Genomic DNA, 16723 nt, shown 5'->3' on the forward strand with positions numbered 1-16723 from the left:
ATGGCCTTCAGCAAAATGCCAGAGCATAAATCACAACAAAAAATTCTCCTTTAGCTTCAGCTGACAAGGAGTCCTGCAGTTTTGCCAGCTGGTATTCTTGATCATGAGTGCAAGCTACTGGCTTTATGAACCCGCATCTTCAGCTCATTGGCCACATGGTTTCTATCTGAACGGATGTCGAGGGGATAGTGAGGAGGGCAGGTAGTGGCCAGAAAACACGTGCCAAGAAGAAGGAAACTGAGTACAGAGCCTTCATTTAAACCGTTCTTCAGCTTGTCAGCCTGTTCACGTGCATTCACTCTTACCTTCTCTGAGCGGGCTCTGCATTTGCTGACCTTCCTGCCACGTGTGTATTGTATTGTTCTTATCTGCATGAATACGAACCCGTCAAGTCACTGTGAGTCTGGGGTGTCTGCAGAACTGCATTGGCTGCAGGAGTTTGAACATCCTTTGTTGCGAGAAATAAGAGAAATGAATGACTGAAGACTATGAGCCTCACACACGAAAGGATGATTTTATTAAAAGTGTGTAATGCTAGTGGAGGTGTGTTAGAGGTCATTTTTCACTCTGAGAGATGTGGTGTTTGGAGATCATTTTAATGTTGCACATAATTTATGTAATACTTCTAAGATTTTCTGATTTAAACTCAGGTACCAAGTATCTTTAGTTAATAGTACTTGTCGCTTGATTATCCTCTGTGCTCCATGAAAAGGGTTTTGAGGTGTGTGTACCTGTTGCAAAAGCACAAATACATGAACCAGAGAGTTAGACATGAAATCATGGGAAGATGGGGCAGCAATAGTTTTGGGAAGAGGTAGAGTAGAAAGGTATTAGAACTGTATTTACAATGTTCTAAGTATTTTATTATAAAATATTAGACATACTAATGGAATGATAATCTCATTGGTAGATACACCTGTGTGCTTATTAAATTCATCTTTTTATTGTGTTTTAAATATTTTTTCTAACTTACTGGAAAGAATGAGGACTGGTGTTGTGCACTCTGGATTAAGCTGCTGCTCGTAGCGTATGCCTGCCGGCTCCATCTAGCTCCCTGCTAATGTACCTGGAAAAGCAGCTGAGGATGGTCTAAGTGTATGGGTCCCTGCATGCACGTGGGAGACCCAGATGTAGTTCTAGACTCCTGGGCATCATTTAGGGAGGAGCCAGCTGATAAAAGATTTGTCTATCTCTGTGTCTGTCTGTAACTTTGTTTTTCAATTAAATAACAATAAACAATCTTAAAGAATACATTCAGTTACAAAGTTTTTGTGGAACTCAAATTATTGGTTGGAAAAGTCTGATGTGTCATTGGTATCCAATAAAATTATCCTGGATAACAAATTGTTACATTTTTATTCTTAGAAAAATTAAGTTATACCGGAGAGTGTGTTCCGTGTTCTCCCGACAGCCATTGTAAACATTGTCATTTTCAGTATCACCCTTTCTTCTGCTTGGTGATTTCTTAGTTTCAGTGTGCTTCCCAGAGATACCGATTGTTAAATTATGATTTGAAATGTGGAACTATTATTTTCTCTTATACAAGAGATAAAAAGACCAAAGAAACAAAACCTCTTATCTTTCTTGGCTTCAATTTAATTTCCACAATTGCTAACTGCTAAATTATGGAGTTAAATTTTGAAATTATTATTCTCTTTTACATAAAAGATAAGAGATTTTTATGTCTATTCCTTTTATCTGGTTTGTTTCATTTCAGAGGACTTTTTTTACCTGTAGCATTTATGTCATTTGGTTTTTTTTCCACCCCCCCGGTGCCTGATTAAAAGTTCATATTATTACTTTATCTTTTATTTTTCTATATATTTTAATGCTGACATGAATGAGAAGGAGACTAGACACATGTGCACCATGGCCTGCTGCTGGTTTTAGCAATTTGTATTCACCATGAAGACTATGTTACCAGTATGGAGCAGGTGGTAGGACACAGTGAAGTACTGAAGGCGGAGGAGACTGAGGGGAGCCCAGGTTGGCCACTCAGAGTTGGATGTACTGTTTGACAGCTCGTAAATTAGGGGTTGGTGGTGTTCACTTCAATATGCTGTTTTGAGAATTATATATGTTGTCTCTAGAAACATAAACTGCCTCATATACCAGGTTCTCAGAAAATGTTGCTTTTTTTCCCCACCTTCTTCTAGTAATTGGAAAGTGCTGAAAAATATTTTAGCATGCGAGTAATTTCCTCTAGAGGATGAACAGTGCATTCGAGATTTCTTCTTAACTTTACTCTTTAGGGTTTAGGTGGTTGGGAGCTAGGAGAAGTCTTGTGCACGTCTTTACTCCAGCACAGGGTCAGGATCCAGAAGAACCAGAGATGGATAACAGGCGTAGAGGAAAATCCAGAGCCATGGCCAGAGAGGTGGATATTCTCTGTCTCAAGTAGTGGGAAGAAGTTGAATACTCAATGATTGCTTTTCTGAAATGGCAAGGATGGGTTGTATTTTGCTTTGAAAATCTTGAACTCACAATAATGATCATTGCTTCTGTAATTGCTAATTTAAAAACTTAAAAAAAAATATGATTACATTCTCTAAATGCTCCAGGGATTATACAAATAGCAAATCCCCCTTTTTCTCTTTAGTTGCATAGTGTGAACCTTCTCAGATGTAACCAGAATAAAGGTGTACGGAGTCTAGAATAGTGTGTCATTAAAGAAAAACTTCATCACACTGAAATTAAGGAGCTAGAAAACAGAATGCTCATAGAGATTTTAGGAAGCTGGTAGCAGTGTGAAAGTTACCGCTACAAAAAGCAGACAAGTTGCTGGAATACTCAGGAAATGTTTACTGGTGATTAGCAATGTTCTCTCTGATGTATCTTTGTTCTTAGATGTTTCTATTTTTATAAAATTTTTCTGATGCTTTTGAGATTTTCTTGCATTAAGCAGTTTTCCTCGGCATTAATGAACAACTGTGGGGAGCGGCCCGACCCCAGCCTATGAGGGGTTGCAAGATGGCGGCTGGCCGAGGAGGCAGGATTTATCCCGCCAGTAGGCAGGCAGGAGGTCACAAGGACAGGCTAATGCTCCCCCGCTGCGCTTGCTGGCCTATCAGATAGCGCCCCGTGGACTCACGGGCAGAAGTGATTGGTGGAGAACAGTATATAAGGAGCCTGCTTTTTTTTCCGTTCGTTTTTCATGCTGGCGCAGGCTGAAAGTTTCCCTGTATGGGCCACTAGAATGTCGCCGCCCTGCAGCGACACTAAAATGATGAGGAATCTCGAGGGCCTGGAAAAAACAGGAACCGCCACCGCAGCCGGCACACACACACCAAACGAACACACACACAAACGAACGAAAAGGGCAGACGAACAAGAAGGTTTATTGCCAAAAATGGGCCGCTTCTATACTGTTCTCCACTAATCACTTCTCCCCGTGGGTCCACGGGCGCTATCTGATAGACCAGCAATCGCAGCGGGGGAGCATTAGCCTATCCTTGTGACTTGCTGCCTGCCTACTGGCGGGACAAATCCTGCCTCCTGGTCCTAGGCCAGCCGCCATCTTGCGGCCCCTCACACGCTGGGGTTGGCTGCTCCCCACAAACAACTGAGGTAAAGACGAGAAAAAAGGGCTTAGAGAATTTTCTACTGCTGAAATTACACCCAGGTGATTTGCTGTATTTTGGTAACAATCTTAAAGCTGCTGCCTTCTCCCATGACAGTTATGATAGGATCTGTGCCTGTCTTAGAACATTCATTTAATTCTCTGCTTATTTGAAATAAGAGTGCATGAGATTTTTCATTGAAGAGAGGGCTCTCATTGTAGGTACTGCGCTGTATTTTTAAAGATTCACGTTCTTGGAGCTTATTCGAGAGGACCTCAGCCTAACAGCAAGAGACCTGGGAATGCTAGCTTTAGTGTGTAACTGTATTTTCCTTATCCACTTTCCAGTTTTGTAGGCTTCAGTGAAATGCTCTATTTGAAAGTACATTTAAAATGAGACATTGGACAAGTCTAAGGAATGATTATTTGAGGCCCTACACATGACTAAAATTATATCTGAAGATTTGTTCTCTAGAAACAAAAAAAAAAACAAAAGAGGGAGAAGTACACAGGAAAGTAACTTTCTGTATTTCTAATGTATTTATGTAGAAATTACGGTAAGCTGAAGAATGAGCATAATAAATACTTAAAGAGATTGGACAGTTAAGAATGTCTTGTTTTCATGTTTTGTAATGAATGGCTGAGTTTGATCTGAATTTATTGTTGAGGGTTGGTGTACACCGATGGCAGAATCATCCAGCGATTCAGACCGCTTCTTCTGTCGTGACCGACTGAGTAGATGGGCTGCCAGGTCAACTCACAAGGGAGTTCGAGGTCATCCTGCGGTAGACGTCACTGAGAAGGTCCACAGCATAACAAGCACGTTACAGGTTAGTGACCCAGTGATGGCCTTCCATAGGCTGTCAGTAGCTTGTTCCGGCTCAGAGTTTCAGTTGGTGTGCTAGTTTTCCTGTTGGTATAATGAGTTGCCACGCAAAACTGGGGTATTAAATAATGATGATGGTTACCTTATAGGCCTATGAGTCCAAAGTCTGTTGAGGGTCTCCTTGAACTGAAATCACAGGATTGGGAGGGCTGCCTTCCTGTCCAGAAGCTTGAGGAGGAAATCTGGCCCGGATCCTGTGTTGTTTCTAGGCCGTCCATCTAATCTTGTGTCCCCTTCTTTCTTCAAAGCCAGCAGGGTTAGGGTGAATCCTCACAGCGCATCACTCCACCAACCCTGTGTGCCCTTTCCTCTTCACTGTACTTGGGCTTCTTTGGATCCTTCAGTTAATCCAGCCCAAAGCATTCCAGCTGTAGGTTTAATCACATCTGTGAACCCACCTTTGCTCTGTAAAGTATTTCTACAGGTTCTGGGAGTTGGGGCTTAGAAATATTTAAGGATCATTATTTTGCTTGAACACCGCCTCTGATACCACCTTCCACTAATGCATCCCATGGGATGGGGTCTCCACCACTCCCATGGGAGATCCAAATTGAATTCCTGGCTCCTGGCTTTGACCTGGCTAAGTCTTCCCCTAACTGTGGCAGAAATTTAGGGGGAAAAAAAATCAGCGAATGGTAGATATATCTCTGCCTTACTGAAGACATACTCTTTTTGAACTATTTGAATTAATATAGCATTGGATGTTTGGATGATGAATCTTTACAATTTTAAACTGATTAGGCATGTTAGTAAGTAGATAGGTTTGAAAGAAATTAATTTCTGTAGGAAAATCCATCAAATTTGGGTGAGAACATTTTCAGTGAGATCAGAGCTCAATTTGTTGTTTATAGTTAAAAACTAAAGGACACTTCCTTGTTTCTCCATGAAGTTCTGAGCTGAAGTTGTGCTTGATATGGCTTTGCTCCAGAGGGCTTGCTGCTTCGCACACAGTCCCCTGGACTTGCTCTTTCAGGATCCATTTTGTATCGAATGGGTACGATAGTAGAGTCACACAAACTAGATCATGGTGATTCTTTCCAATTTATGGTTCAGCTGCCAACTTATTATGGATCCTTGGATAAAGATGCAAAGTATGTGAGTTGGATTTACACACATAAGTTGCAGATAAATTGCTCTTTCACTTGTGTTAAGGTTGACCTAATATTTTGGAAGTATGTTGACATTTAAGATAATTATGATAGAAATTGGATCTGTTGTGAATGTTCGACTTGGCTGTTTGCCATACTGCCAGTATTGACTGGGGGAAGCGATGTTTGACATAAGTAATAATTAGTGAATTATCTTCCTCAAGGATACCAGTCGGAACCTGCGACAAGTGGACCAGATGCTTGGACGATACCGAGAATATAGTAACGGACAGGCGAGTGCTATAGAACAAGTGAGGCCATTTCTATACATTTTTCTTGCCTATCTTTTTTGGATTATAGATTTTTGGGAGTGTGCATGTGAAATAATGAGATAATCGTTGCTTTTAAACTGTTTTACTGCATTGTAATTTAAAATTAGAGTAGTTTATCAGATAGATTGCTCACTAGTTTGTGTAGATTAGATTCTATTGAATTTAAAGCCTGGGACCAAAGAATTCAGGTCATGAATTAGAGACTAATTAAATTTGGCAATGGATACCCTCCTGGGGAGATAAGGATTTCAAGGATGATTTACTTTGAAGTGATGTGTGCTCATGGTTTTTAAAAATAAAGTTTTTCTCACTTCCAGTCTGGAGATAGCGATTTTGGCAATTTCTTCCCTCTTGTAGACATGTTCTGTGCATATACAAACGTATTAGTTTGGCTGCTTTAAAGATAGGTTATTATATAGTATGAGTTTGGCTACTTTTTTCCTTTAATTATGTCATTTTCCATAGGACTCTGTGTGGCTCTACTGCATTCTTTTGAACAGTATGCATATTCTTTTGCATCTTTATATAATATTTCATAGGATGGATATATCTATTTTTTCTTAGTACAAACAGTGTAGCATTGTGAATTTTTGTGCATATATATAATCCTGAAAGATTATTGGAAGTAGAATTGCTGGTTTAAAAGATACATACAGTTTGTTATGTTTTTCTTTTCTTTTTTTTTTTTATTCATTGATTACATTATATTATGTGATACAGTTTCGTTGGAACTGGGAATCACCCCACCCCTCCCCCTGTTATGTTTTCAAAGCTAACCTTTCAAGGGTTTGGCAGTTTTGTTTACTTTTCTTAGGGATGTCTGAAACTACAGAATTTGGAAGACAGTGATTAATTTTTGTATTACTGTGTTGATAATTCTATTTTTCCTTCCTTTGGAATTTACTCATCTTCAGTAAACTCTTGGAAAACCAGTTAAATGTGTTCTTTCATGAGGAAGGCAATTGGCATAGTGGCTTAGGACACTGTATTTCATATTGCAGTTCCTGGTTCAAGTCCCAGCCCTGCTTTCAATACCACTGTGCAGCTGGGAGGCACCAGGTGGTGGCTTAGGTGATTGGATCCCTGTCATCCCTGTCACTCCTGTGGCAGAGCTGGATTGCATTCCTTCTTTTTTAAGATTTTTGTTTGAAAGGCAGATTTGCAAAGAGAAGCAGAGAGAGAGAGAGAGAAAGAGAGAGAGAGAGAGAGAGAAAGCGAGAAAGAGAAGAGAGAGATATCTTCCGTCCAGAGAGAGAGCGTGTGAGAAAGAGACCTTCCCACTGATTGACTGTCCCCAAATAGCTGCAATGGCCAGGTCAAATCTGAGCACATCGGAAGCCAGGAGCCCGGAACCTCCTCTGAGGCTCCTGTGTGAGTCCGAAGACCTAGACAATCCTCTGACCCTCCACTGCTTCCCCAGGCCCGAAGCAGGGAGCTGGGTCGGAAGTGGAGCAGCCGGGACATGAACTGGTGCCCATAGGGGACGCTGGTGCCACAGGTAGAAACTAGCCTGCTATGCCAGCCCCAGATCCGAATCTTGGCTTCTGTTTTCAGCTTGTGCCAACTTGGCTGTTGCTGCTATTTGAGAAGTTAAGCAGTCGGTGTTAACTCTGCTTATCTTTTCTCTTTGTTTTTAAAAATTTACTTCGCTTGAAAGAGAAATAGAGGGAGACAGGGTCATGGAGGAGGGGAAAAGGGAGAAGAGAAGGCTTAAGAGTGAAGGAGGGTGGGAGGGAGAGAGGGAAGAAGACAAAGATGAAAAGGTCTTCTGTTGGCTGGTTTACTCCTCAAACACCCAAGTGGGTGGCCCAAGTGCTTCAGGCATCACCGGCTTGTTCCCAGGATGTGTGCTAGCAGGAAATCGGGTTGAACTGGAGTCAGGCCTTTAGCCAAGCCGTCTGGGAGGGGGTGTGGCATCTAAGACCTGCTGCACGAAGGCCTGCTCCTTTCTGTCCTTCAAATAAAAATAAACAAACTAGTTCCTTCATGATTCCAATGATGAGTGTATTCTGTAATAAGGTTAATATTGCATTTGCATTATGGAGAATATATATATTTTTTCCTGTACTGAATTGTCATGTAACTCTCAAGTTGAAATCAAACACTTGATATTTATGAAATGGAAGTATGGCTTTGATTATCGTTTGTAATTGGGAGCTAGTTGCTTGAACACAGGGAAACATTTTCTGTTTAGAAAATAAGTGTTTTTGTATTTACAGGATTTTTATCATTTGTGATGTATTTGATAGCTGGCGCTGCAGACTGTATTTTGGATAACTCATGGAGTGGTTCAGACTCTTTATTAATGATGAGAGTTGTTTTTTTTTTTTTGCTTTTGAGTGTATTAGTGAACTGCTGAAAGCATTTGTAAGTGACCGCAGAGAACAAGCCTACTTTTCACCAAGTTTGATATTAGCTCCTACTTTATGGCAGCAAACTTCCTTTAAGTCAGACATCTGCGGAGTGAACTTCCACAGTAACTCCTGCAGACAGAAGTGTTTTACAGCACAAGACATGTCTCCTTGTGGCATTGTATTTCCGTGCAACAGGTGTTGATGCTGTGTGTTGGCGAAGGAAGTCTGCATATATACTTATTGTCCATTTCTCATTTTGCCTTCATTGTAACCTAATTTTATTAGATGATTTAGTTTTTTAGTTGTTCTTGATACTTTTTGTTAAATTATACCCTAGTTTTATACCTATTTACTATTGCTTGGAAACCTTACCTTCCTGGGAGCTGGTTTCTAAGGAACCGGTTCAGAGCTGGCCATTATGGACACTGGGAAGTCATTTAAAAAACTTATAAAACTTGGTATCTGTCAATTATATTTCAATGAAGTTGGAGGAAAAAAAGAGTACTATTCTTAGGTAAGAGCTACTTAGCACACTGTTTCACTTTAAGGAGTTATGACACCTCTAGGGGAAGCACAGTGTAGCTACTGAGGACTTGGTAAATACACTGCTTTTGTAAGGCTTTGGTATGCCTGAATTTCATTACCTTCATTTAGTTGAATAACACCTGTCCTTAAGCAATGCAGTTCAAACTTCAGCTTTCACAGTGTAAATTACTATAAGTAACTACATGGACCACAAACTTTGCTGCTAACTCTTTAGGCATGACTGTGTAAACCCCATCTCTACCTGTTTGGTCACAGTGAAATGGGTAGTTTCTAACTTCTTCTCTCAGTAATAAATACATGTAATATTTACAAAACAATGCCTTAATTTCAGCGTAACAGTATTGTTCATCACAAAACATTAAGGTTAAGGGGCTGATGCTGTGGTATAGTGGGTAAAACTGCCTCCTGCTATGCCAGCATCCCATGTTAGTGCCAGTTCTAGACCCAGCTACTCCACTTCTGATCTAGCTTCCTGCTGATGGCCTGGGAAAAGCAGCAGATGGTGACCCCATGGTCACTCACATGGGAGACTCGGATAGAGCTCCTGACTGCTAGCTTGAACCCTGCCCTGCAGCTTGAACATTTTGGCCATTTGGGGAGTGAGTGAACCAGAGGATAGGTCTTCTCTCTGTTTCTCCTTCTCTCTGTAACTCCTTCAGATTAAATTAAAAAAAATGTATGTGGTAGTGTGTATATGTGTGTCTGTCTGTAAATGCAAAAATCCATTTTATTTACCAGCTTTTAGTTACAGTTTAGGACTTAGTAGCTAATAAGTCCACACAAAAAAGGGTGTTTGCAAGTTCTTCCTTTGGCTTTGGTGGATGAGATTAATCTGTATCAACTGTCCTGCAGAGAGGAACTAGAAAGGTGGAGAAATAAAAAGTAATGTTATGAACACATCAGGGGACTACTAAGACAGTGAGGCATTTTGTAGACAGGAGCTGTAAAGAAAAGGAAATCCAGAGGGGTAGCCCTGCTTTGGGTACTTTCTTTTTCCTCTGAGATGTTGAGATCCCAAGGGATGGCCGAGAAGCAGAGAGGATAGAGTCAGAGCTTATGCTTGAAGTCGAGAGTCCAGGATCTCTACAACGGAACTCCGGCTTCAGCTTGGCTTAGCTCCTGCTATTGTGGGCATTTGGGGAGTGAACCAGCGATGGAAGATCTTCTCTCTGTAAATCTTTTCAATTAAAAGCAGATCATTAAAAATAATAATAAAAACAGCAAATCTAAAAAGGTGATAACATTAGAAGAAAAGCAGTTGAAAGAAATGAAAACTGACTTTGGTTACTGAAATTAGACTTGGTTTGAAAGATGTCAAACAAGAAAGTTCTACTCTTGTTCTGCTAGTAATTACTGCAGTCTGCATTCCTCACACTGGTAGTCCTTTCCGCATGTGTACAACCTGATTGAAGCCCATTAGTTTTCATGTTATTTAATTTTACTTTATTCTTGCCATTTTGTTATAAATATGTGCTGTGCTATTTTGTGTTTACTAGATACAACCTCTGGTATGTATGTTATTTCATTCATATGTAAATTGCCCTCAAGGATTTCCCTGCCTGATTCTCAGCTCTGTTTCACAGATTCACAGACTAGGTTCTAAAGCTAGCAAATAATTTGCATGGTTTTGCATGTATCTTGACATGGGGAAGCAAAGGACAGAAGGATATAGAAATATTAGACTGAATTTGTTTTTTAACAGAAATATGGAAAACAGGTAGATTGCTGAAATTCTAATTCCAGCTCTTAAACCAGATTGGTTTGGTTTGGTTCTGTAGGAGAGCTGCATCCAAGCAGCCACAGTGAAAATGCGTTTGGGACTTGCATTGTTTCAGCTGTCCCTGCTTGTTAACAGGCTGCTTTATTTCTGCGCTTTTCCCCTCGAACACCAGGTGTCGTGTTTATAAGTGGTGTTCTTCCTTTTAACCCTTGGAAGAATTTGGTCAAGCCTTCTGCATAAGTTGTTTGGTGTTGACATTGTATTTTAAGAGCTCTAGACAACTTGCCATGTACTTCACTGCTTTACTTTCTTAGTAATTTCTTTTTGATTATTCCTGCGTAAAATTCAGACCTGAAGCTCCTAGCTATTCAGACTGTATGGATTTTCCTCATATTCTCTCAGATTTTAGTTGAATCCTGATCTCTGATCTCTAACTTTACAACTCTATCATTCTCTGTACTAAATGTGTGTTTATTGAAGGCATCTCTTTAGGTCAAAAAGGTATTTTCTTGTGTTTCCTGCTGTCTGACTTCCTAAAGTCTGAGGGCATGGTTTGGACAACTATATCCGTGCTATCTCAGGTCGTGCTGTATCAGTCAGATCATCTGGCTGTTGGTGCTTGACAACCCGGTTTTCTGGGATTTGAAGTCTTTGAATCATAAACGGGGTATTCTGATAACAGAGGCAGTGGACTCTGGGTTTTTAGTAGCGGCAAGGACAGCTGTTCTGTTTCCTGTTGCTATCGCTGGGATTTCTGAAGGAGAAAGGCTTTGTCTTCCTTTCTGATGTATTGGCTTGGTACCTCTGCACGGGCGCTGCTTCTATGAGATGTTTTGGACTGATTTTGTAAGGCCATAGAAAGTGGTGATCTTTACCAAATTCTGGCAATAGAAATATGGAGTAGGTAGTGACAGATGCTGTTAAGACCTGCTGTTAGCATTGCTTCTTAACATATTTATGTTTACTATTTTGAGATTCCCTAGCATAGTTGAAAATAATCTCTTTTATGAATTTTCTTTAGAATGCCAGATATTTCAGAAATAGCTTATCATCTGTATTCTATTTGTATTTGGGAGCTGTTTAAAAAGAGTAACTCTCCCTTCATTATATTCTCAAATCTAGCTAAAAGAAAGCTTGGAACATTCAATAGGTCAACTACGAAGTCAACGTTTATTGAGAAACTCAGGAGGGAGAAGTTTCTCTGTTCCGAGTCTGAGTGCCAGTGAGTTCGATGACGACGCTGTGACAGGTACACCCGTCAAATGTGGTACATGTTGAATACATTTACTCCCTGGAGACATACAGCCCTCCATCATGTCCTTTGGATTGGGAGTTACAATATACTTCCTTTAAGGATTTTACAGTGCATAGTTGAGATATATGAAAGGATCTTTTGAGTCTTTAGTTCTGTTTTTCTCATACTTTGTAGACTACCTACAAATAATTAATTATCTTTTTTTATTGCTGTAGGTCATGATAATCATGTCTGGAAATTGGACACTGCCATCTGTTCTTTCTATGTAACTTTTATTTTGGCACACTGACAAGATTTTTAGGTTAATTTTTATTTGAAACTTTGTTTTTTATTAGTATTTTTAAATTAGTCATGAAACTTTAATAATTTATTATTTTTATATATGAGAAAATATTATAGTGTTTTTTTAAAAAGCATAGCAGATTTGAACTTTTGAATGCTCTATTTCCAGACTATTCCCTATTTTAAAATCTGCTTAAAGAAAATTTTTGCCCATTTTGTGGAACTTTATGGATGCAGCGAGATCCTTAGGAAATAGTCTGGGTTAAGGGCGTGTGTTATAGTGCTGAGTGATGAAGTGATGAGTGCTATGTGTTTATTTTAGAACATTTTAGATTGTTTTGTTCTCATGCGATTTTTTAAAAGGAATTTTTCTAATGCATTAGATTCTTGATGTTCATGTAATGTTTTAATCCTCTTCCTTTTCTTTCAATTGTGAAGAGAGCCATCACATTCCACCTACCTCACCTCTCAAGGACTATGGGGACTCCCAGGGCATTAGACGAATTAGATCTAAAACCGGCGTCCGGTTTGTTCAGGAGCCTGGAAACATGGCCCAGGTACCTCGTGCCATTCTGTGATTTGTGCGCAGCATTTCCTTATGTTTCTGTGTAAATCACCGACACTGGACCTTAATGGCTATAGTTAGAGTTTGATCATTTGTAACTGGATTCTGGTCTCTCTCTCCCTTTCTCTCTTTTATTAAAAAAGCAATACTATTATTTAAGTGTACGCATTTCTATCATACTTTGATTTTTCAAATTTTGTGTGTGGGGGATTACATGTTGCAGAACAATTAACAGTGAGTTTGATTGGACATGATTGGTTTCCTTCCCTGTTGAAGCGATTCCCTCTTTCTAAACTCCGTGACGTCAGCTGCTTTCTAGTTGCCGAAGTTTGGTTTGGTATGAAGCAAGCAGTCCCTGTGTAGTTTTCCATCATTGATAGTTTTATGACTATTGAAATCATTGGATGGAACCGTTTCGTGCTAGTGTGTTGAGTGAACATGTACCTTTGGCTTCTTTGAAATTTGCCACAGAGCTAAAGGTTTCACTTTGTTATCTTAGATAGCTAGGTTAGTTAGAAGAGGGCCAGGGAAAGTTTCTGACTCCACATTTTTTGTTTTGATAATTTTAAGATTGGATCCCAAAGTTTATCTAAAACCCAGTGCATTAGAAAATGCCTTGTACATTTTTGATTGCCTGTATTTTGTTTTGGTAAATGGAACTTGCCAGCATGGGCTGTATTATTAAATCGAGAGCAGAGAAGTTTACCCTCATTCACTTCTTTCCTTTTTCACTTGGTGCATGTATTGTTGGATCAGTGCTTATGCTTATCTTTGCCTTTTCAGTAAGTTTATAATCTTAATGGGAGCTAGGTGGTAATCAAATAAGCACATGAATATTCAGCGGTGAACTGAGGTACGTGCTCTGACGGAAGGAAGCACGGGCACATGGAGTGTGTAGTTGAGGCACCTGCCCCACTTGCTAACAGCCTTTGAGTGAGGACTGAGCTGAGGTCTGAAAGTGGAGTGAGAGCTCAGGGGGAGCTGCAGGTGTGTGAGGAGGTGAGCTCAGGTGCCCATATGGGATCCCGGCGCATGCAAGGAGAGGACTTTAGCCGCTAGGCCACGCCGCTGGGTCCCCATTTTGTTTATTTTTGTCCGGTTTAAGCTTTATGTAGCTGAAGTGGTACTGATGTAATTATTATGATTATTAGATCCATTTATTGAATTTGAAAGAGTACAGGGAGAGACAGTGAGAGACATTCCATTCACTAGTTCACTCCTGACATGGCCACAATAGCCAGAGTTGACTTTTATCTGAAGCCAGGAAGCAGGAGCTTCCTCAGGGTCGCCCACATGGCTGCAGAGGCTCAAGGGCTTGAACTGTCCTCTGCTGCTTTCCCAGGCCATGAGCAGGGAGCTTCAGGGAAGTGGAGCGGCCAGCTTGAACCGGCTCGTGTGTGGAATGCCGGCACTGTGTGTGGAGGATTAGCAATCTGCTGCCACCACTTCAGCTGCAAATGCTACGTTTTCAACCCCTGTCTTGGTTACTGTAAAGGTAGATTTACTTGCTTTATTTCCAGGGAGAAATCTATCACAACTCATTTATCTCTGTTGCATTCATTCTGCATGGGCTTCTGGCTTGTTTTTAGTGTTCTCACCATGGATAATGCAGCTTCATGCTTTCTAGTATGTGGTTCCTGGTAGCGGTGGGGAGGAACTTCTCAGAAGCAGTTGGCAAATGAGGGTATGTGGGCTGATAAAAATATAGTTGTGTTAGAATGTAGCTGTGTTCATTTGTGTATGGCCACCTTTGCACTGCGGATGCCACACTGGAGTAGCTGTGACAGAGAGGGTATCTGTTACTGTGACTTTTACAAAAAGTGTTTGCTCACCCTTTCTTGAGGGTATGTGCTGGGGTCAAAGAAAGACTTTTCTTTGAAAAAAGCAGATTTCTTTCTGAACAGATATTTTATTATTATTATTTTTACTAACGTTATAGAACTTGCTTATGTTGCAAAGGACAAAATCTTATTCTGAACTTGTGTGCCTTCTGGAAGAGCCTAATAGAATCTCGCCTGAGCAGCTGTTTTGTCTCCCGGCAGCTTCACGCTTTCCATCAGTCCCTCCGAGATCTCAGCAGTGAACAGGCTCGCCTTGGAGAAGATTTCAACAGGGAACTCTCCAGAAGAAGCCGGTAAAAGCAGAATGTGGTTGTCGTGGAAGACATGAATTATTACAAGAATTAGCTGCTGTAATCGAGATATCCATATAGATTTGAGAAACAGTGCTGTGTTTTCATGCAAGTGTGTTAAAATGTATTACTAGGGCAGTTTAAAACACTTTTGGTTTTAACTGTGTCATAATTTAAAAGACAAATTTTATTCTTTAAATACTTCCGTTGATATAATAGAATGCTGATGTTAATATGCTGATACGGAGATAATTTTGTAACAAAGAGGCTCTTTTTTGGCAAATATCTTGGAGAGAGGCAGAGGGAGTTAGAAATTGACTCTTGCCATTGTAGGCGGAAAATATATATATATGCGTAATGTGATGTCAGTGGACATGAGCCACTTTGGAATCAGATATACCGTAACTCTTAGTTATAATTATTGGAAACTGGTGTTGAACATTTGTCCTCTCTTTAAAATTTTGTTGAACTTGAATAGTCCCCAACAACTATCACTTAATCTAAAGCTTAGCCATTCATTTCATTTTCATCAGAGGCAGGTGGCTTTCTTTTAGGGACTCAGCTTTTTAAGAAGCAAATATTTTTGTACCTTCTTAGAAGGTATTATCTTTATGTAGCAAAGATTAGGGAGCAACCAAAGTTACCTCTTCATGCAGCAAAGATTAGGAAAGTTCACTTGCCAAATCCCACTAAGGAAATCGGACTGTTACACCAGTATTCTCTAGGCTGAAACAAAAAAATGTCAAACTGTACAAGTTAAGTCTGTGAGTCTGAAACATAATGTGCATAATTTACCTTCTGTTGAGTTGGAAGGCAGGGGATTCTGTAATAAAAATAAAAGTTTCTACTAATATTATTTCTAATTCTATTAACTCATATTATTGAGTACCTATTTCGTGCCAGGTGGTTTTATTGATTTCTAGCATAACCCTATTGGGTATTCATTTGGATTTCTTTTTGTGTTAGGAATCAGGAGTGGTTACACAGAAGCAAAGTAACTTGACTTATTAGAAATTAAATGAGAGAGATGTAATAGATACAGAATTCACTCTTGGACCGTGAAACCCCAGAGTCTGATCAAGATCATGTTCACACATAGCTGATAGGAATAAAAACATTTAAATTCCTAAATCGTGAACCACATTATTTAGCTATGTTATTTATCTTTTAGACTGGCAAGGCTTAATATTTTGAATTAAAGAGAAAAATAAAGAGAAACTCTAGAAAAAAAGAAAAGCAAAACTGTGATCTACTTGTGAGCTGATGAAAATGTAAGCATGATAAAATATGAGGGAAAAATCATCGACTTCTAACTATGTAAAATTACAGAGACAAACAATGAAAATGCTAAAAATAGTAGTACATTATCCAGAACTGTGAAGGAATGTGAATAAGTGAAATATTTCAAATATTTCAATGCATATGATTGAAAACAATGAAGAGAAGCAGCAAATGAATGAAGAGACTTAATGTTCGGCGGAGGTTGCCTGTAGGTGCTTATCAGAGATAAGGAGGTCTCAGTGAGAAGGGCTGTTTCTTTCCTCTACAAGTCTTTCTGTGCTGTTTATCATGTGTTAATTTCCCACTAATGTTATAAGAAAAATTAGAATGGATGATAAGTTAATGAGGACTGAGTTTATATGTCACACTTCGATATAAGTTGGTCATGACTGTGAGATTGAGAGTGGAATTAAGAGTTTTTTCGTTCCTCCCTACTCTCATTTTTTTCCTGTCTTCCCAATGGGAAAGAGTGTGGCAAGTTTGTGGGTGCGGGTGAGTTCCAGTACAGTAGAGACTCTTGTGTGGGGATTTGTAGAGAGAGAGATTTTTGGGCTTTTTGCAGGTTTGGTCTTTCGGAAATTTGGACAGTGGTTTCCAGCATTCTGTTTTAACCAAGCCCTCTAGGTGTTTATATATTTGCTCATGTTGAGAACCACAGCAGTGGATTATGCTATGGGAGTGTCATGCTGCAAATTTCAACAGTTCTGTGTGTTTCCTCAAATAT

The 16723-nt window shown here is 39.8% G+C and overlaps 1 protein-coding gene across 4 annotated transcripts in view; it reads left to right on the forward strand.

The window, feature by feature from the left end:
- Positions 1-16723, forward strand: part of CEP128 (centrosomal protein 128) — a 275915-nt gene that overhangs the window by 8506 nt on the left and 250686 nt on the right. For 2 of the 4 annotated variants that reach the window (XR_009244256.1, XM_058655263.1), the window contains exons 3-7: positions 4228-4389; positions 5758-5844; positions 11608-11734; positions 12461-12579; positions 14630-14721. Coding sequence is in view for 1 of the 4 variants with exons in the window: in XM_058655263.1 (XP_058511246.1) it covers positions 4243-4389; positions 5758-5844; positions 11608-11734; positions 12461-12579; positions 14630-14721 (572 nt within the window). In the remaining 3 variants the exon portion in view is untranslated. Of the gene's footprint in view, positions 1-4227; positions 4390-5757; positions 5845-11607; positions 11735-12460; positions 12580-14629; positions 14722-16723 lie in introns of those variants that run through there. The other 2 variants (XR_009244257.1, XR_009244258.1) reach the window with 2 other exon arrangements.

Source organism: Ochotona princeps, chromosome 26 (assembly GCF_030435755.1).
Source record: "Ochotona princeps isolate mOchPri1 chromosome 26, mOchPri1.hap1, whole genome shotgun sequence".
Classification (NCBI taxonomy): domain Eukaryota; kingdom Metazoa; phylum Chordata; class Mammalia; order Lagomorpha; family Ochotonidae; genus Ochotona; species Ochotona princeps.